The 15375-nt window shown below is 35.8% G+C and overlaps 1 protein-coding gene across 1 annotated transcript in view; it reads left to right on the top strand.

Moving 5' to 3' along the window:
• Positions 1-10424, top strand: part of ACTR3 (actin related protein 3) — a 35017-nt gene extending 24593 nt beyond the window's left edge. The window contains exons 5-12 of the mRNA XM_067299349.1: positions 277-372; positions 2159-2266; positions 4458-4601; positions 5306-5479; positions 6231-6323; positions 6993-7118; positions 9042-9125; positions 9525-10424. Of these exons, the coding sequence (XP_067155450.1) occupies positions 277-372; positions 2159-2266; positions 4458-4601; positions 5306-5479; positions 6231-6323; positions 6993-7118; positions 9042-9125; positions 9525-9620 (921 nt within the window). The 3' untranslated portion in view covers positions 9621-10424. The remainder of the gene's footprint in view (positions 1-276; positions 373-2158; positions 2267-4457; positions 4602-5305; positions 5480-6230; positions 6324-6992; positions 7119-9041; positions 9126-9524) is intronic.
• The last annotated feature ends 4951 nt before the right edge of the window (positions 10425-15375 follow it).

The following is a 15375-nucleotide window of genomic DNA, read 5'->3' as shown; positions in this document are numbered from 1 at the left end:
TTACATTTTATCTCACTTCTGTTTTTCTGTTTTCATACAAATCATCATACTTTTGCAGTGTGGTTTGCATAAATTCTGTTATTGTCAGAGGAGCTGTTAGATTTTCTGAATTGCATGATTTGCTATTTGCCTTTAAAAGCGCCCTTTGCACATTACTGCTTTTACACAGCCTAGTCACTAAATGACTCATTTTTCAGAATTTATTTCTTGGTAATTTTTGAGAAATGTCAAATGTTTGGTTTGAATGTGAGCAAAGTTTTGTTTTTTGTCCGACAGACTGAACCTCCATTAAATACCCCAGAAAATAGGGAATATACTGCTGAAATCATGTTCGAGTCTTTCAATGTTCCAGGGCTGTATATTGCTGTTCAGGTAAGAGTAGGACTGTTGAAAGTAGGGCTACATGTTGAGCTAAAACTCAAGGGAGAAAAATTTCAGTATGAAAACTATGTTTACTCATACACTCATATGCTCAAACATCACTATGTTCGGAATACTTTTATGAATTTTCAGTCAGCAGTTTCACCACTAGATGATTGATGTGTGTTACCTTGATAGCGTGTTATCTAACTTCTGTTCTTCAGCTGTGTATATAAAAGAACACTAAACGGTAGTGTATAAAATCTGTGGCCTTATGAATACAAAACACTGCAATAATGGTGCTAGGCCAGGAACTGAATTCCTCTCACTATGAAGTAAGACAAGAGATGGTTGGTTGAACAGGGCTAGAAAGCATCAGGAACCAGAAGCTACGTTTATGTAGCCTTTTTTGTAAGCTGTTGTGTGCATACATGTAATACTACTCAATCAGTTTCCATGCCATAAATTACCACGAGTGAATTGCAAATGCTTTTCATAAGCAACCTTTAAGAGGATAATTCTGACAACAGGTGTTTTTCAACAGGTAATGAAATTGGAAGCAAATTTTAAACTTTTTTGTAAACAGGATTTAAGAAAAAGGTATTTCTTGTGATACGCTTAAATCTTTTTAGTTTAAGAAAACATTTGTTTTCATGGAACTCTAGTTTTAAGAGTATAATATACTTTGTGATAATATTTATTCATAATTTCCAGAATAGCCCAGAATCAGATTTCCACGGGATATTTGTTGTGATTTGGATAAAAGGTGAAAGTATTAATGCAAAATAAAATACTAACCAATACCTAGAATACTGATTTACTGGATCCCATGAGAGAATGCCCTCAGATTTCTCTTAAGATTTTTCTTATTTGGTGATAGTGTTTCCCCCTGCCCTTCCCTCTGCAAATGCAGCCCCCTCATCCTTACCTAATTTCTGCAGGGAAAGATTATTCTTCAAGGTAACTTGTGTATGTGTCTTATTTCCTATCTGTTTACCAAGGTTTAATAAAAAATGTATACTATGTCCAAAAGGTGATATTTGTCATAATGTCTTTTTTTCCTCTATTGTTACATGGGAAGTGCCAAAGAGTGGGGTTTTTTTAGTTTTTTTTTTTTTTCCCCCTCAGTATGAAAATAGGTTTAATGCTAATCCTTCATAGAACTTTCATGTTGGTCTTTCCTTTGTAATTTGATGCTATCAAACTGTCAGAACAGCTTGCAATTCAGTTTTATTTCTGATGCTGGAAGAATGCTTGGATGGCAGCCGAGTTTTGCATTGGGTAAAAGGTGTAGCGCTTGTATCCTCAGCTAATGTACTTAGCGATTGCTTTTACAGCACTGTCAGGTTACAGGATGTTCTGCTTAGTTTTTATAACTGGATTTTATCTGTAAAAGGAGATTGAATGCTAGTAAGCTCCAGTGGTTTTGGTATCTTTACTTGTAACAATAATCTGTTGTAGTTAATAATTCTGTTATCAATATAATAGCAATATCAATTAAATAATCCTCTTGTCAGTACATTTGTATAATAAGTATAATCTATTGTGCATGGTAGTGTTTTTTTCTTTTTACACTGAACTTTGCTTTTTTTCTGATTAGGAAAAGAGCATTCCGTTCATGACGTATTAATTTCTGTGTGTATACAGTTTAAAAAAGTCCAGATGTTGGGATTATATTTGAATTTAATTGGACTTAAAATGTTGTCTGTTCAGATGCTGTTGGGGGTGGTAGTGGAAGGTGGGATGTGCAGTCCAGTGCTGCTGGTAAGACTCTTCTTTGCGTGTGTTCTTTTGCAAGGCCGTCCTTGCCTTAGCCGCCTCTTGGACGTCAAGACAGGTAGGAGAACGGACACTGACTGGCACAGTTATAGACAGTGGGGATGGTGTCACTCACGTTATTCCTGTGGTAAGTACACATCAAAACTACAGAAACACCTTAACTGGAGGACAGTTTGTCCTGTAACTTCTCTGAAGTTTACGTTTCTGTGGAGGTATGGTTGCTTTGTATAAGGGTGTTCTCTGACTGAATATAGCTAGGAATCACCAAAAATGTCGGGTAGTTTTCAGGGTTGGGTGTGTGGTTGCTCTCTGTTTGTTTCGTAGGACAGAGACTCTTGATGAACTCCTCTGCATGCTGAGGTTGGCATATTGTCTTCCCGTGATTCTTAAAAGACATGATTTGCAAGGCCAAGCTAAGTAATCCAGGAAATTATATTGCCTTATAGTGTTTTCAGTTTGTTTTGCCAAGAAGAGTGAATATGCTCTTTATAACGGTCAGCCCCAAAAGTTTGGGAATTACTGTTTAATTCATGTATAAAATAAAATACATCTGCCCTCAGACACTTGCGTTGTTTAGGGTTTCCTTCTATCTGTGCTCAATGTTTAGTAGTAGACTATCGTGCATCAGTGATGCAAGCAAAAAAAAATTTCTACCTGACTCAAAAAAAATAACGTTAATAATGTTGAATATCTGTTCCAATATAACAGGAGCCTGAAAGCAAAAAGTACACTATTAAATAATTCACATTTACATTTGCATTTTAATTATAAAATTACTGTTTTCTCTGTATTTAAGAGTTCCCATTTACAAAGCTATATAGTTAAAATCTTACAAATGAAACATTTAATAGTGTTCTTATTCCGAGTAGTTGGAAATATGTCTTTCTGTCCATCCTTCCTTGATGAAAATAATGCACAGCTAGGGACCAGATGCATTTTTCTCCTCAAAGACCCAAGTTAGACTGCAGTTTTTACAGATTAAAAACTATATAAAGCTTTATTATGCCACAGTGACCTCAATTTTTTATTGATTTATTATACCAAATAGTAGCATTGATGATCAAAACTATGTTATAATGTGGCAGTTTCCTGCTAATCTTGGTGAAACATAGTGGCTGTTCATCTGAGATGGCTTTTTTCCTTTTAATTAAGACTTGGTAAAAGGTTGAAATTTTGAACCTTGTAAAATTAAACTATGGGGTTTTTCTAGTTGTACTTAGTGGTTCAAATTGCTATTTAAAACAATCGAACTTTTCCTGTATGTGTAATTTTTTAAAATTGAGTAACGAGTGTTTATTTTATATCACTTGAAGCATTAAGCTCATCTGTTAGAGTAACATTCCCTTGATTTTTTTTTTTTTTTTTTTGGAGGTTTTTCTACATGTTGAACAAGTTAACCACAATAGTATGCCACTTTAATTCTTATAAAGTAGATAAAGAGGAATTAACAAACACTTATCTCTATAATGAAACTGACTATAGTAATTTTTTATGACTTTGTGAACTATTTTCTATGTTAGGAAAAAACTACTTTATACATATGTAAGGTACATAGGGAATTTTAAGCATTAGTGCAGTATCTGGATTCATCTGTTTGGATGTCATAGCTGATCTGGTGAGGTTGGATGCCAGTCTTGAACACTCTTGGTTTCTGCATTTAGAGCAGATGCTTTTAGTTGCCCAGATTCTGGCCGCTGAGATGAGTATGACTTACAAGACCGACAGATGAGTATGGGCCAGTCTGATGTTCTAAGCCGTTTTGGTTTATGTGCTGAAGTAATGCATTTTCTCCCGGCTTTCAGAAAATAAATTTTGGTTCATATGGATTGTAAAGTCATAAGTGGCTGTTACTGTGGAACCACATCATTTATTCTAAAATAATATTGCATGATACAAAGTTCCTTGACCATTTTGTTAGGAGTAACCTCATTTAAAAAAGAAAATAAGGTCCAAAGACTAGTGAGCTGGTTCTTTGTCTGCGTTACGTACTAGTGACCTTTCTGGTCTTTTTAACCTTGTAAGAATCGTGAACCGAATGCAAGGCCACAAAAAAGAAGGGTGGAAGAAAGTAACAGCAGGAACAGCCTTATAGTTGTACTAGCAGACATACTACTGAGAAACACTTTAACAAGTAGAATAAGGCTATTGATGAATTGGAGTTGTGGCAGTTCAATGAGCCAGTCCTCAAACGCTTCAACCTCGCAGTCATGGGTAGTGGGTAAGAGTTTACAGGCTCTGGGTCTTTCTCTTCCTCCCTTCTGAGTTGTGCTGAATGAAATTCCTGCCAATGTCTTTCTCCCAATTACTTTTACTTACAGGCTGAAGGATACGTGATTGGCAGCTGTATCAAACACATTCCAATTGCAGGGCGAGATATAACATACTTCATTCAGCAGTTGCTGAGAGAGCGAGAAGTAGGAATTCCTCCTGAGCAATCCTTGGAAACAGCTAAAGCAGTGAAGGTAACATGAATGTTGCAAATGTTTAGGTTGTCTTAGAGTAGAACTTTGTTTCTAAAATACAGTAATCTCTTAAAATCGTTACCTTTCTAAGTAATGTTGTTTTGTTTCTAAATAATATAAAAATGTTGACATTTATATTTTTAAGCTATACTGTTGGGTTACGCTTATATTAGCCTAGAATTTCAACCTTCCCTTATTTCCTCCCCCACCCCTCGCCACATTATTATTATTTTCATTATATTTGGTAGGAAACATTCTTGGTGGGATGTGTAATGTAAAGAGTTATAATTACTCTTTTATTTTTTCTGAATGTTGCTACTTTTTTTTTTTGTAGTACAAAGCTATTCTAAAAGGTATTCAGCTTAAAGTACACTTAAACCCTGTTTCTATGGCAATTCTTCAATATACTTTAGAACTCATTTCTCATTACCATAGAACCTTAGAGGAAAAAACAGAAGAAAAACAATTTAGCCCAGCAAGATGTGCTGCTTTCAATGCTGCACAGAAATGACGTGTAGTAGCAGAGCCATTATTTAACAGTATATGGTAAATGTCAGCTCAACCATTTTTGAGGCCTATTCTGTATCTGCCAATTTCAAACTTTTATTCTTAAAGATTCAAATTACTACACAGTTTTAAAGTTCATACCATGTTTTCTGCTATACTTAAGAAGATACTTATAACTACACATATTTAATTTTCAGGAACGCTTTAGTTATGTTTGCCCTGACTTAGTAAAAGAATTTAACAAGTATGACACAGATGGTACGAAGTGGATTAAACAGTATACTGGAATTAATGCTATCTCAAAGAAAGAATTTACCATTGATGTTGGCTATGAGAGATTCCTGGGGCCAGAGATTTTCTTTCATCCTGAGGTAAGTTGATTTGAATGTTTTCACTTTTTGTTTTAGGTACATTTTAATGGTAACAAATTGTATTTGTAACTTGCTGAAGAAATAGCTATCCTGATTTAAATTTCTCTCTGTTTACAAATAAATGCCAGCTATTGTTATAAGTCAGTGTGTTTTCAATTCTTGATTGTTGATAATATGCATACAAATTTATAACTAAACACAGCATGATATTTGGAACTCTTAAATGGATTACTTAAAGCATATTTTCTTCTTGCCTTTTTTTTTTTTTTTAAATAAATTTCTAGGTCTCACCAAATTATTTCCTGTTTCTACTTGTCTGTTTAAATGTCAAGTTTCTAAATATGCTGTCCTCTTGCCTCTTTGTACAGTTGGTCTTACTCTTGTCTTCAATGTTGAGAAAAAGTAAATGGGATTTTTTTTTTTTTTTTTTTTGGAATCCCTCTACATTCTGATGTCACACCTTTTCCTTTATGTTATGTTAGACTGTTTTGCTGCAGTGCTCAGCATCTGAATAGGGTGTGTATTCTTTGATCCGTTACAGTTAACGAAGCCTATAAGAATAGCTGGCAAAATAGATACTTTAGGTGTATTATCCTTTCAAACTTTTCTAAATGGCAGCAAAAATATCTAACATATCTATTTCCATTGTTACTTTTTGCTACATCTCTAGCACAATAGGAAAGTTCCTTCTCTTCCCCCTCTCTTTTTTGTCCCAGCATTTTGACTTTTCTGTTTTTGTTCTTGATTTTAGTTTGCTAATCCTGACTTTACGCAACCAATCTCAGAAGTAGTAGATGAAGTTATTCAGAATTGTCCCATTGATGTTAGACGTCCTCTGTATAAGGTCAGTAGTTATAATGTTATATATTTTTTAAATACTTGTTTTAGAAGGATTCTGCTTTATTTTGAAATAGATATTGGAAATTCAGTTTAAAAAACAAAAGAACTTTAAAAGCAGAAGCCTTCACCAGCTGTTTTTCTGGAAATGAGTCCAATATGCAAAAGGCTTTATGTTGTTCATGTATGTTTTTTTCAGAATGTGGTGTTTCATTACTCGGATTCTATTTAAAAGAAAGAAAAGGAAAAGGGATAAATCTGAGTGAAAGGAGGGGGATGTAGTAAGATGTAAATGGTTTTTAAAGCACAGTCAATTTTAATGTGACAACTTCTTTGTGAATTCATAATCTGTCACTTTTAGATAATTTAAAACTTACAGTAAAAACATACCTGTTAACTGTAATTTTAAGATTTATATTTAGAATTTAAGAACTGGATAAGGTTGGAAACCTACATTTCCAGAAATGATTAATAATTTTTGTAACTGCCTTGATGTCTTTTAAAGAGGCATGGTATTGGGAGCAATAAATGTGTGTCCTAGACTATTTTAAAATTGGAAGGTGCCATCATGCTGCTACTGATATGAGTAGCTATTGCCTTTGACAGTAGCTGTCAACAAGAATTGACTGGTAATTAATTTTAACTTTTTTTTAATATATGTACATATTCAAAACAGAATATTGTCCTCTCTGGAGGCTCAACCATGTTCAGGGACTTTGGTCGCCGTTTACAGCGAGACTTAAAAAGGACTGTTGATGCCAGACTGAAACTTAGTGAAGAACTTAGTGGTGGCAGACTGAAGGTGAGTTCTTGTAGCCAATGCACTTAATAAGCATTATTCCCTGCCTTATTAATTGGAAAATGTGAAAATAACATATTGCAGTGACATTGTTTTTTAAATGAAAATGAAGTTTCAAACAAAGTTCTAGAAGCTTTACAGAGATTCATATATTGTGGTGAACTGAAGACTAGTTGTGGAAGACGTTATATAGTGCTTTCATTGTAGGATGCTACCATACTCTGTCCCCAAATATGCTCTTGTGCTGCTGATCCACTATTATTGATATGAACCACAAAAATCTTACCTAATAAAAGGATAGGACTTACACTTATGATGTAAAAACAGTTGGTGAATCTCTATTTTTTTTTCTTTTATGGGGGGAGAAAAAAAGAAAGAATTAGTTGCAAATCATCAGTTTCAGGGGGATTTTTTGTTTGTTTTTTGTTTTTTCCTTCAAAAAGATGTTGGTAAGTTAGAACAAGTTCAGTATTGAGCCACCAAATAGGCAGGGGATGGGAGCACTTGCCCTGTAAGGAGAGGCTGAGGGAACTGGGCTTGTTTAGAGAAGAGAAGGCTTTGGGGGGATCTAATAACAGCCCTGCTACCTCGGGGGAGGTTTTTGAGAAGATGGAACCAGACCCTTCACTGTGTGCATAGTGGAGCATGAGAATCAGTGGATATAAATTGAAACAAGAGAGATTCAGCCTGGATATAAGGAAAAACATTTCACCATGGGAATTATCAAGCATTTGAACAGGTTGCCCAGAGAGGTTGTGCAGTCTCCATCCTTGGAGGTTTTAAAGACCTAGCTGGATATAAAACTGAATAATGTGAATTATCCTATGAAATCACTTCAGATTTTCACTGAACTGCATGATCGTTATGTTCTTTCTACTTTTGACCTCTGATCTAATTTTTGTGGATTTTTTTTTTTTTGAGACTGTATGTGTAACATCTCTGCTGATGTCTTTCATGTTGTGGTTTTCTTTTAAGGCAAGACTGAAGTGATTTCCTCATTTATTTTTACATGATAATCTAGGTAGCTCAAACAATTCTCATAGTATGTCATGCTGATAACTCTGAAATTTCAAAGTTGTATACAGTTCCCTGGTTCAAATAATGTTGTTTAGTCTCAGTTCTCCTTACTAGATAGTCCCTTACCATTTAGTAAGAAAATAAGGTATGAATAAGGAAATCTGTGATTCTTCCTTCTTAAGAGTACTAGATACTGGAAGTAATCACTGTCTTGAATTTTGCAGATGTAATGTAAGTGATTGATTCAAATTATTTAATATGTTTGAGCAGGCTGTACTGCACAGATGAATTATTTCTTGCTGAAACTCTGTTATATACCCTGCCACTTTTGATAAGCACAAGTTAGGATATAGCCTTTTGTAACCACTCCGGTTGGTAGGAATGAAGGCTTGTGTGGATAAAGAAGGAAAGGGGCTAACTAGAATGAACATTGTAGTTTGGAAAAGCAAAACTGTGGCTGTATTGATTCTAGCTAAATTCTCAATTGATCTGCAACTAATGCTTTATTGTGAAATTTAAAAACATGTTAAATTTGGAAAGGGCTAAGTGTGCGTCTGTTCTTACAGTTATGTAAACAGTTCCTCAAGAAACTCAGCAGAAAATTGAAGGTGGATAATTGGAAAATAGGGTAGGGGAGCTCTTGGGAGAAAAGTGACTTGAATGCAAGTTTATCCTTTTAATACCTGCTCAAATAGGTAGCTCTTACTTGCTGATTAATCACTTATTTCTCAGTCTGCTCTGTACAAGTAAAAATTTGGTAGTAAAAGTGTGTATTTGCGTATCTGACATTTAAGAAAATATTAAATTATGAAAATAAGGCTTGGAATATACACTTAATGTCACCAGCAAAAGTGAATTTTAATGTATTCTTCTCTCTCTCTTTCTCTCTCTCTCTTTTTTTTTTAATAGCCTAAGCCTATTGATGTTCAAGTCATTACACACCATATGCAAAGATACGCTGTTTGGTTTGGAGGATCAATGCTGGCTTCCACAGTAAGTTGGCTATAAAGTTGAATGTGTTTTAGTCCTTCTGAGTATGCTTTTGGAGTTTTCTTCTCTCCTTTGCTTTAAATGCAGTTGGAGAATCTCCGACAGCCCTCAGACATAAAATATATCCCCCCGCTTTGAGTTTTTTCCATTAGACTTTAAAAACTTAAATAGGCAAATGAAAGTGGAATTACACTTTTCTGTGTGAGAATCTTCAAATGTAGCATTTTGGTTTTGTGGCAATATATGTTGTTTGCATCAGTGTTTAGCTATGATGTAATACTGATTTCAGGGTTTCCGAATTATCTATTTTTTTTTTTTTCCCTGTTTGCAACAGAAATGTTTATATTGTTAAAACAAGGTACGCACAGCACTGACTAACTTATTTTCTCTTTCCTTTTACAGCCTGAGTTCTACCAAGTATGCCATACCAAAAAAGATTATGAAGAGATTGGTCCTAGCATCTGTCGTCACAACCCTGTGTTTGGGGTCATGTCTTAAAGCTGACCTTGGAGGGGTCAGGGTTAGGGAGGTGGGGAGAAGAAGGAATCTTTCTGATTACTTGTTTGTCTGATGGCCGGTATTAAGATAACAAACATGACTTGACAATAAGAAAAAGACCAAACACAATTAAACAGGATTATTTTAATAAGTGTCTCAACATGCGGATGTAGTGGAAAGCCAAAATGATTGTTTTTTCTTTAGATTGGTTATTTGAACCTGTGCGTAACAAAACAAAAAAGTGGATTTTAGTTCTTTCTGTGCCCTGATATTTTGTATATTAATGAATTATCCAAGATTTGATGGGATTTGGCGATGTGTAGATAGTCAGCTCTCTAACGCTTCAGTTGCACCCTTTCATGGGTGCAATGCAGGAGCTTGTTTATATTTCATACTTTTTTATACTTTGAGGAAAAATATGAATTAAAGAAACTAATATTTGAGGAAAAAAAATTACCAGTCACCAACTTAAAAGTAAATTTAAAAACAAGTCATATGACTCATGCAACTAGTTCTTGCAAATTGTGACCAATCTAAATCCTGGGTTCCATACAATACGAGTGCTTTTGGAACTGAGAAGCTAGTATCTTGGATTAACCAATGCCTGCTAGTGCTTTCTGATTACTCGGTGCATTTTCATTCTATCTCTTGCTTTAAAAAAAAAAAAAAAGTAAAGACAAGACTGTTGGACCAGTATTGCAGTTCTGTAGTGTCATTTCTAATTAAAACCAAATAATCAGGTTATCAAAATTGGTGTATTTAAAGCCTAACACCATTCCAATAAAGGCACAAAATTTCTTTTTATATTTGTGTCAGACTTGTTAATCTCATTACATTGGAAGTTCCTACATATCCGCTATGGTTTTTGAACAGTAAGATTGGTTGGTAAGATAGATATTGTTATGTGCATTGTATAAACTGAAGTGTGAGATGTTTAGAACTGCAGTTTATATGTTCATCTAGATAGCACTATAGCACTTATGTAGATAAACCTGCCAACATCTCAATTGTTAGGTTTCTTCATCTACTACTTCCTTCTGTAACTTTGGGGTTTTTTTCCACTTTCTTTTCAAGTGGTGATATAGAGGAGACAGCATTGCATTTTAAATCTTTGTTTTTTTTCTGCAAGAAAATACCATGTAGATAAAAAGTAAAGTGAAAATGTTCCTTTGCATTCTTTCTAGAAAGAAAGCTTCGTGTATTGAATGGAATTATTTGCAATTTCTGTTAATATTTGATGATAGCAATCTCTTCTTCAGACTTTTCTTCTGAGCTCACAAGTGTAGTTAAATTTCTTTACATAGAAGACTACAAGAGGGAAATCTCTTGGCTTCTTCTCCTGAGTTGAAAACAGATTCCTCAGTTTTTTTTATGAAGGGAAGCTTATTAATTGCCAGAGCTTTCAGTTACTTCAAAGCATGATAAATGAGACTCCAAAACAAGGATAAATACGGAAAGTTATTTTTACAGCAAGCATTATAAAACTTCATGCTGGAATTGAATAAAACCTTGGTGCAAACAAGAAAATGTTAAATAATTTTATTATTGAATTATGTTATTGATCTCTCCTGACCGATGGTGTATATATTTATATTTTGTGTACCTAGCTTTGAGAGTTTTCCAAATAGTGGCTTTCTGAGTTGTAAGTAAGGCTGACTGATTCATGTGATGAGACCTATAGGCAAATAGGTGTAAAATACAGAGGTTAATTTAAGCTGTGCTTTTCCAAGAATCCTCCAGTTCTGCAGCTGTATCGTGCTCTAGTAACTGGATTTCCTGATATACTTCAATGGCCTGAATGTAAGGCAAGGATTTTTTTTTAATTTTTTTTTTTCCTGGAAATTAGGGTCTTAAAAATGTGATTGAAAAATTCATTCCTGGTACATAGTTCATAGCTTAAATGGAGCATGTGGCAAATTCTCAGGGTACTACTGCAGGAGAATCCCAGCCAAGGACAGTTTGAGGTGCTTCTGCAGGGCATCATCTCCCTCCTCTGGTAACGTTATGCTTCAAACAGCAGGTAAGAGTGTGTCTTCTCCATTAGCTCCCACATATGCAGAAAATGCTGTTGGGTACTCCTTGGTGCCTTGCATTTTGTGACTGAACTTTCAGAAAATGACATGACTGGCAAATGAGCCACTTCGCATGCCATCTGGCAATATCTCTTTGGAGTTTGGAGAGTGAGTACCCTGTGGGGCTGAGTAGATGACTAAGGAGTGGTACACGAACATACATTTTTAATATATGCTCTGCCTGTCTTTCCTGGTCTTTCAGAAGTGAAGTAAATACAGAATGTTTTGTAATTGACCTGTATGATAACTTCTGCAATATGTGTAAGATGTTGCTCTGGTAATGCGCTTAATTTTCTTTAAGACAAGGATTAGCGTTTATATATTATTATATTTCCTAGGCTATCACTTTTTTCCATTAAAAAGCAGATGAGAAACTTCCTCAGAAGTTTTCTGTATTGTCTTTTCTCCTCTGCTAATACTGAGTGCATGGATTGAAGCAAAAATACCAACTTTCTACTTTGTGCTAGATTAACCGTGTTTAGCTAGATTAACCAATTTTAGCAATTGTGGCATCCCTTCCATATTCAGCTGTTTAAACCAGCTCCTTTCAAATAGTTTATTTTTTGATTGTTCTTTTTAGTTTTTCCTAAATGAAGAAAGACCTCTTCAAAGACACAGTTTGTTGCTGAAGTGTTCTGAATTAACTTAAATGCTTTTTTTTACAGCTGCTGCCTTTGTACCCTGTAGATATTACCTACTGCATTGCTACATATTAACTTGCAGTCAATTAGCAAGAGAATATGTTTTCATTGTAGCTAAAACTTCCTCTATCTTTTCTGGGAATGCCTTATAATCGTGGTTTGGAGATGCTATTTTCATTAACGTTCGGCATAGTCCTTCCAATACAGAGGCACAAGGATATTTGGCAATGAATAGTTTTAATAGTGTTCTGTACTTAAACCTGAGTTCAAATGCATGAGCTCCTGAAAGCACTACAGTGTAAAACATGTCCGCATAAAAGCGCAACTTAAGTGAATTGAATTAGCACTTTGATTTGGTAATGAGAAAGTATGAAGAAGAAGCAAGTAAATGCCAATTGCTGTCACACAGAGAAAGCGTTATATGTATACCTCTAGGATTATGTACAGAGAAACAATGTATAGGTATGAATGTATCCTTGTAGCTGAAGAACAGACTTGTCTATAAATTAGCTGATAGTTATATTGCAGTTAGTCTTGTATGTAACTATAAATCTAATTTGCAGGTCATTCAGCGTACAGATCTTTCATGTTTTATTGATAAAAGTTATCTCACTTCCTAGCACACGGGTGCCTCACTAGAGTAGTATCCTGATGTTATTTAAAAATGAGGTGTGGCATAAAAGGCTTTGGGCTGGTCTTGGCACTGCCCTGTTTGCTGCTATTTCTTCCTCAATTGCTCCGTTTTCCCCTCTTCTCTCGGCTGTTACGTTTGGGCCTCCGTCGTTGCCTCTTTGAGGGGCTGAGACAGTGTATGAAAAAGCGGCAGCAGCAGAAGAAAGTTGGTCGTGTGCAAGGAGTTTGAGGGACAAGAGTTGCAGTGCAGCAGTTGAGGAAGAGGTCACAGATGATTTGAGGAAAATTTTAAAAGCAGTAGAAGTGAGACTCTCGAGGTAAAATTGATTTTATATGGATACTTTACAGGCTGTAAGTTGTATTGTAAATGGTGAGTGGCTTGGAAGTAATATATGGACAGCCTTGGTTGCTGCTTCATTTGTACTGATTTGTTGAAATATTAGTAGTAAATGGGAGAAAGCATCCATAATCAGGAGGTTTTTGACTTGACCCTATGAATTAAAATGCACCAGAGGGACATGCCCTGACACTTACAACAGGTATTTGTTTGCTCAGTAACTGTGTAATAGATGAGTGCAACCTGTATTTTAAAGCAGAACCTACAGACTATATATTCAAATCTTAATAGGATGTTATGTCCTGCTGCTGCTTACTTATGTCAGCCATACATACACACACACAGACTCTAAAGTGCAAGTGAAAGACTCCTCTGATATAACACTAGCTACTTTAAGTGTCGAAAGAGAAGAGATGCTACTTGTCCTACTTCAGGCAGTTGAACTATCCCTCAGCCAGACAGCAAAGCCTTTAGGCCAGTTGTTCATTTTGCAAACAGCTGTGCTGGTGGTTGCAAGCATTTCCTGCTGGTGGAAAAAGTGATTTGAGCACTTCACTGGAGCATTTAAGGCAACGTTAGCTGCAGAACCAGAAACAGACAGCAGGATCCTGCAGGCTTGGAGCACCTCTAATGGGCCCAGATCTGGGCTGGCTTCTGCCTCATGTTCCTAGAATGAGGTTTTGCTAGGTCTGGCTCCTACTCTTATTGCTGGAGTGAGGTGAGTTCTTGCTGAGCCTCTTGAACCCTGTAGCGTGCTCCCGAGAAAGTTCTGGGACACATGATTGCATCAAGCAAAGCATCACACGCAGCCAGTTGGGGTTGGATACTGGCTGAGCTGATAGGTAGGTGTTACATGGATCTGGTCTGTAAACAGCTGCCTGGATTAGAAAGCAGCGGCATCCAAATATTCAGAATTTGGCTGTTCTTGGCTATGATGGGTAACGAGGAGAGAAGGGGAATTCTTACATAATGTGTTACATCACCTGAGATTTCACAGAAGCTGGGAGGGGGAGAATAAGAAAGAAGAGCCCGCATCAAGAGATGATAATGTCTCTGACAGGCACAAATAGATTCGTTGCTTCCAGCAGTTCTCTTAGATTGATGTTTTATAAAAATACACACTCCTAAGTAGTAGGGAGCCCTCTAGAGGTGGATTATGTATCTGGCACAATAAAAACTAGATTAAGAAATAACTTTTATATCCGATAGTTTTAACAAGCCAATTCTTATATGAGCTTTTTTTTGACAGAACAGGTTTACATCTGAACTTGAAAGCTTTCAGGCTGAGAATGGGCATGCCTGCCAAATGTAAAAATAGAATGTATAGAATGAATTTTGCATTCCGGTAGTATTTTCAGGGGGGGGAATGCAGGTACTGTTGAGTTTTTAATCATGAATTTGGTATGTGCAAGAGTAAGGCCAAGAGAGCTTTTTGTTTTTTTTCCCCCTAAACTGAGGGATGCCTATTGCCAAAGCTGAATAAAAATAGCTGAAGCACAGGACAATGTGGTTTTAGACGCTTCCTGCACCAAACTCTTATTCCTGTGTACAGAACTAGGAATCTCATGCCCCAAAGAGAAGCTACGTGATTTCACTGTCATTGATGGCGTTCAGCTCTGAGAAATGAAGGTACTGCATGTGCCCTAAGTATTGCTTAGCAACCCACATATTGCCTGACTTGTTGGTGGCAAAAGTGTACAATTTTATCTGGCTGCATGCACATTAATTACAAAATCAGCCACATAGCAGTTTAGTCTTTTGCTATACTTGTTTGGTCCAATATGTTTACATCTTTCCATGGGTCCAAGAAAGGTGCTTTAAACTTTTGTTATTAATGTGGAAGAAGAGGGAAAAGAGGAAAGTACTCTTATACACCCTTATACAACAATCATTTTTTTATAACTGTAATTGGAAAGAATGTTAAGCATCTCATAGAATGGAGTAAATGTGAGATGTATTTTCTAATTTTTATACTGTGGATGTTAACTCAGAGAAGGCAAACAGACATTTCTGGAATTTGCTACCCTGGTGAACTAAAAATCTTTGAACAGCTTTCATTAATGACTTGGACT

Source organism: Apteryx mantelli, chromosome 6, assembly GCF_036417845.1.
Source record: "Apteryx mantelli isolate bAptMan1 chromosome 6, bAptMan1.hap1, whole genome shotgun sequence".
In the NCBI taxonomy this organism is placed as follows: domain Eukaryota; kingdom Metazoa; phylum Chordata; class Aves; order Apterygiformes; family Apterygidae; genus Apteryx; species Apteryx mantelli.
Note: the sequence above shows the minus strand (reverse complement) of the source record. Positions and strands in the feature narration are given on the sequence as shown.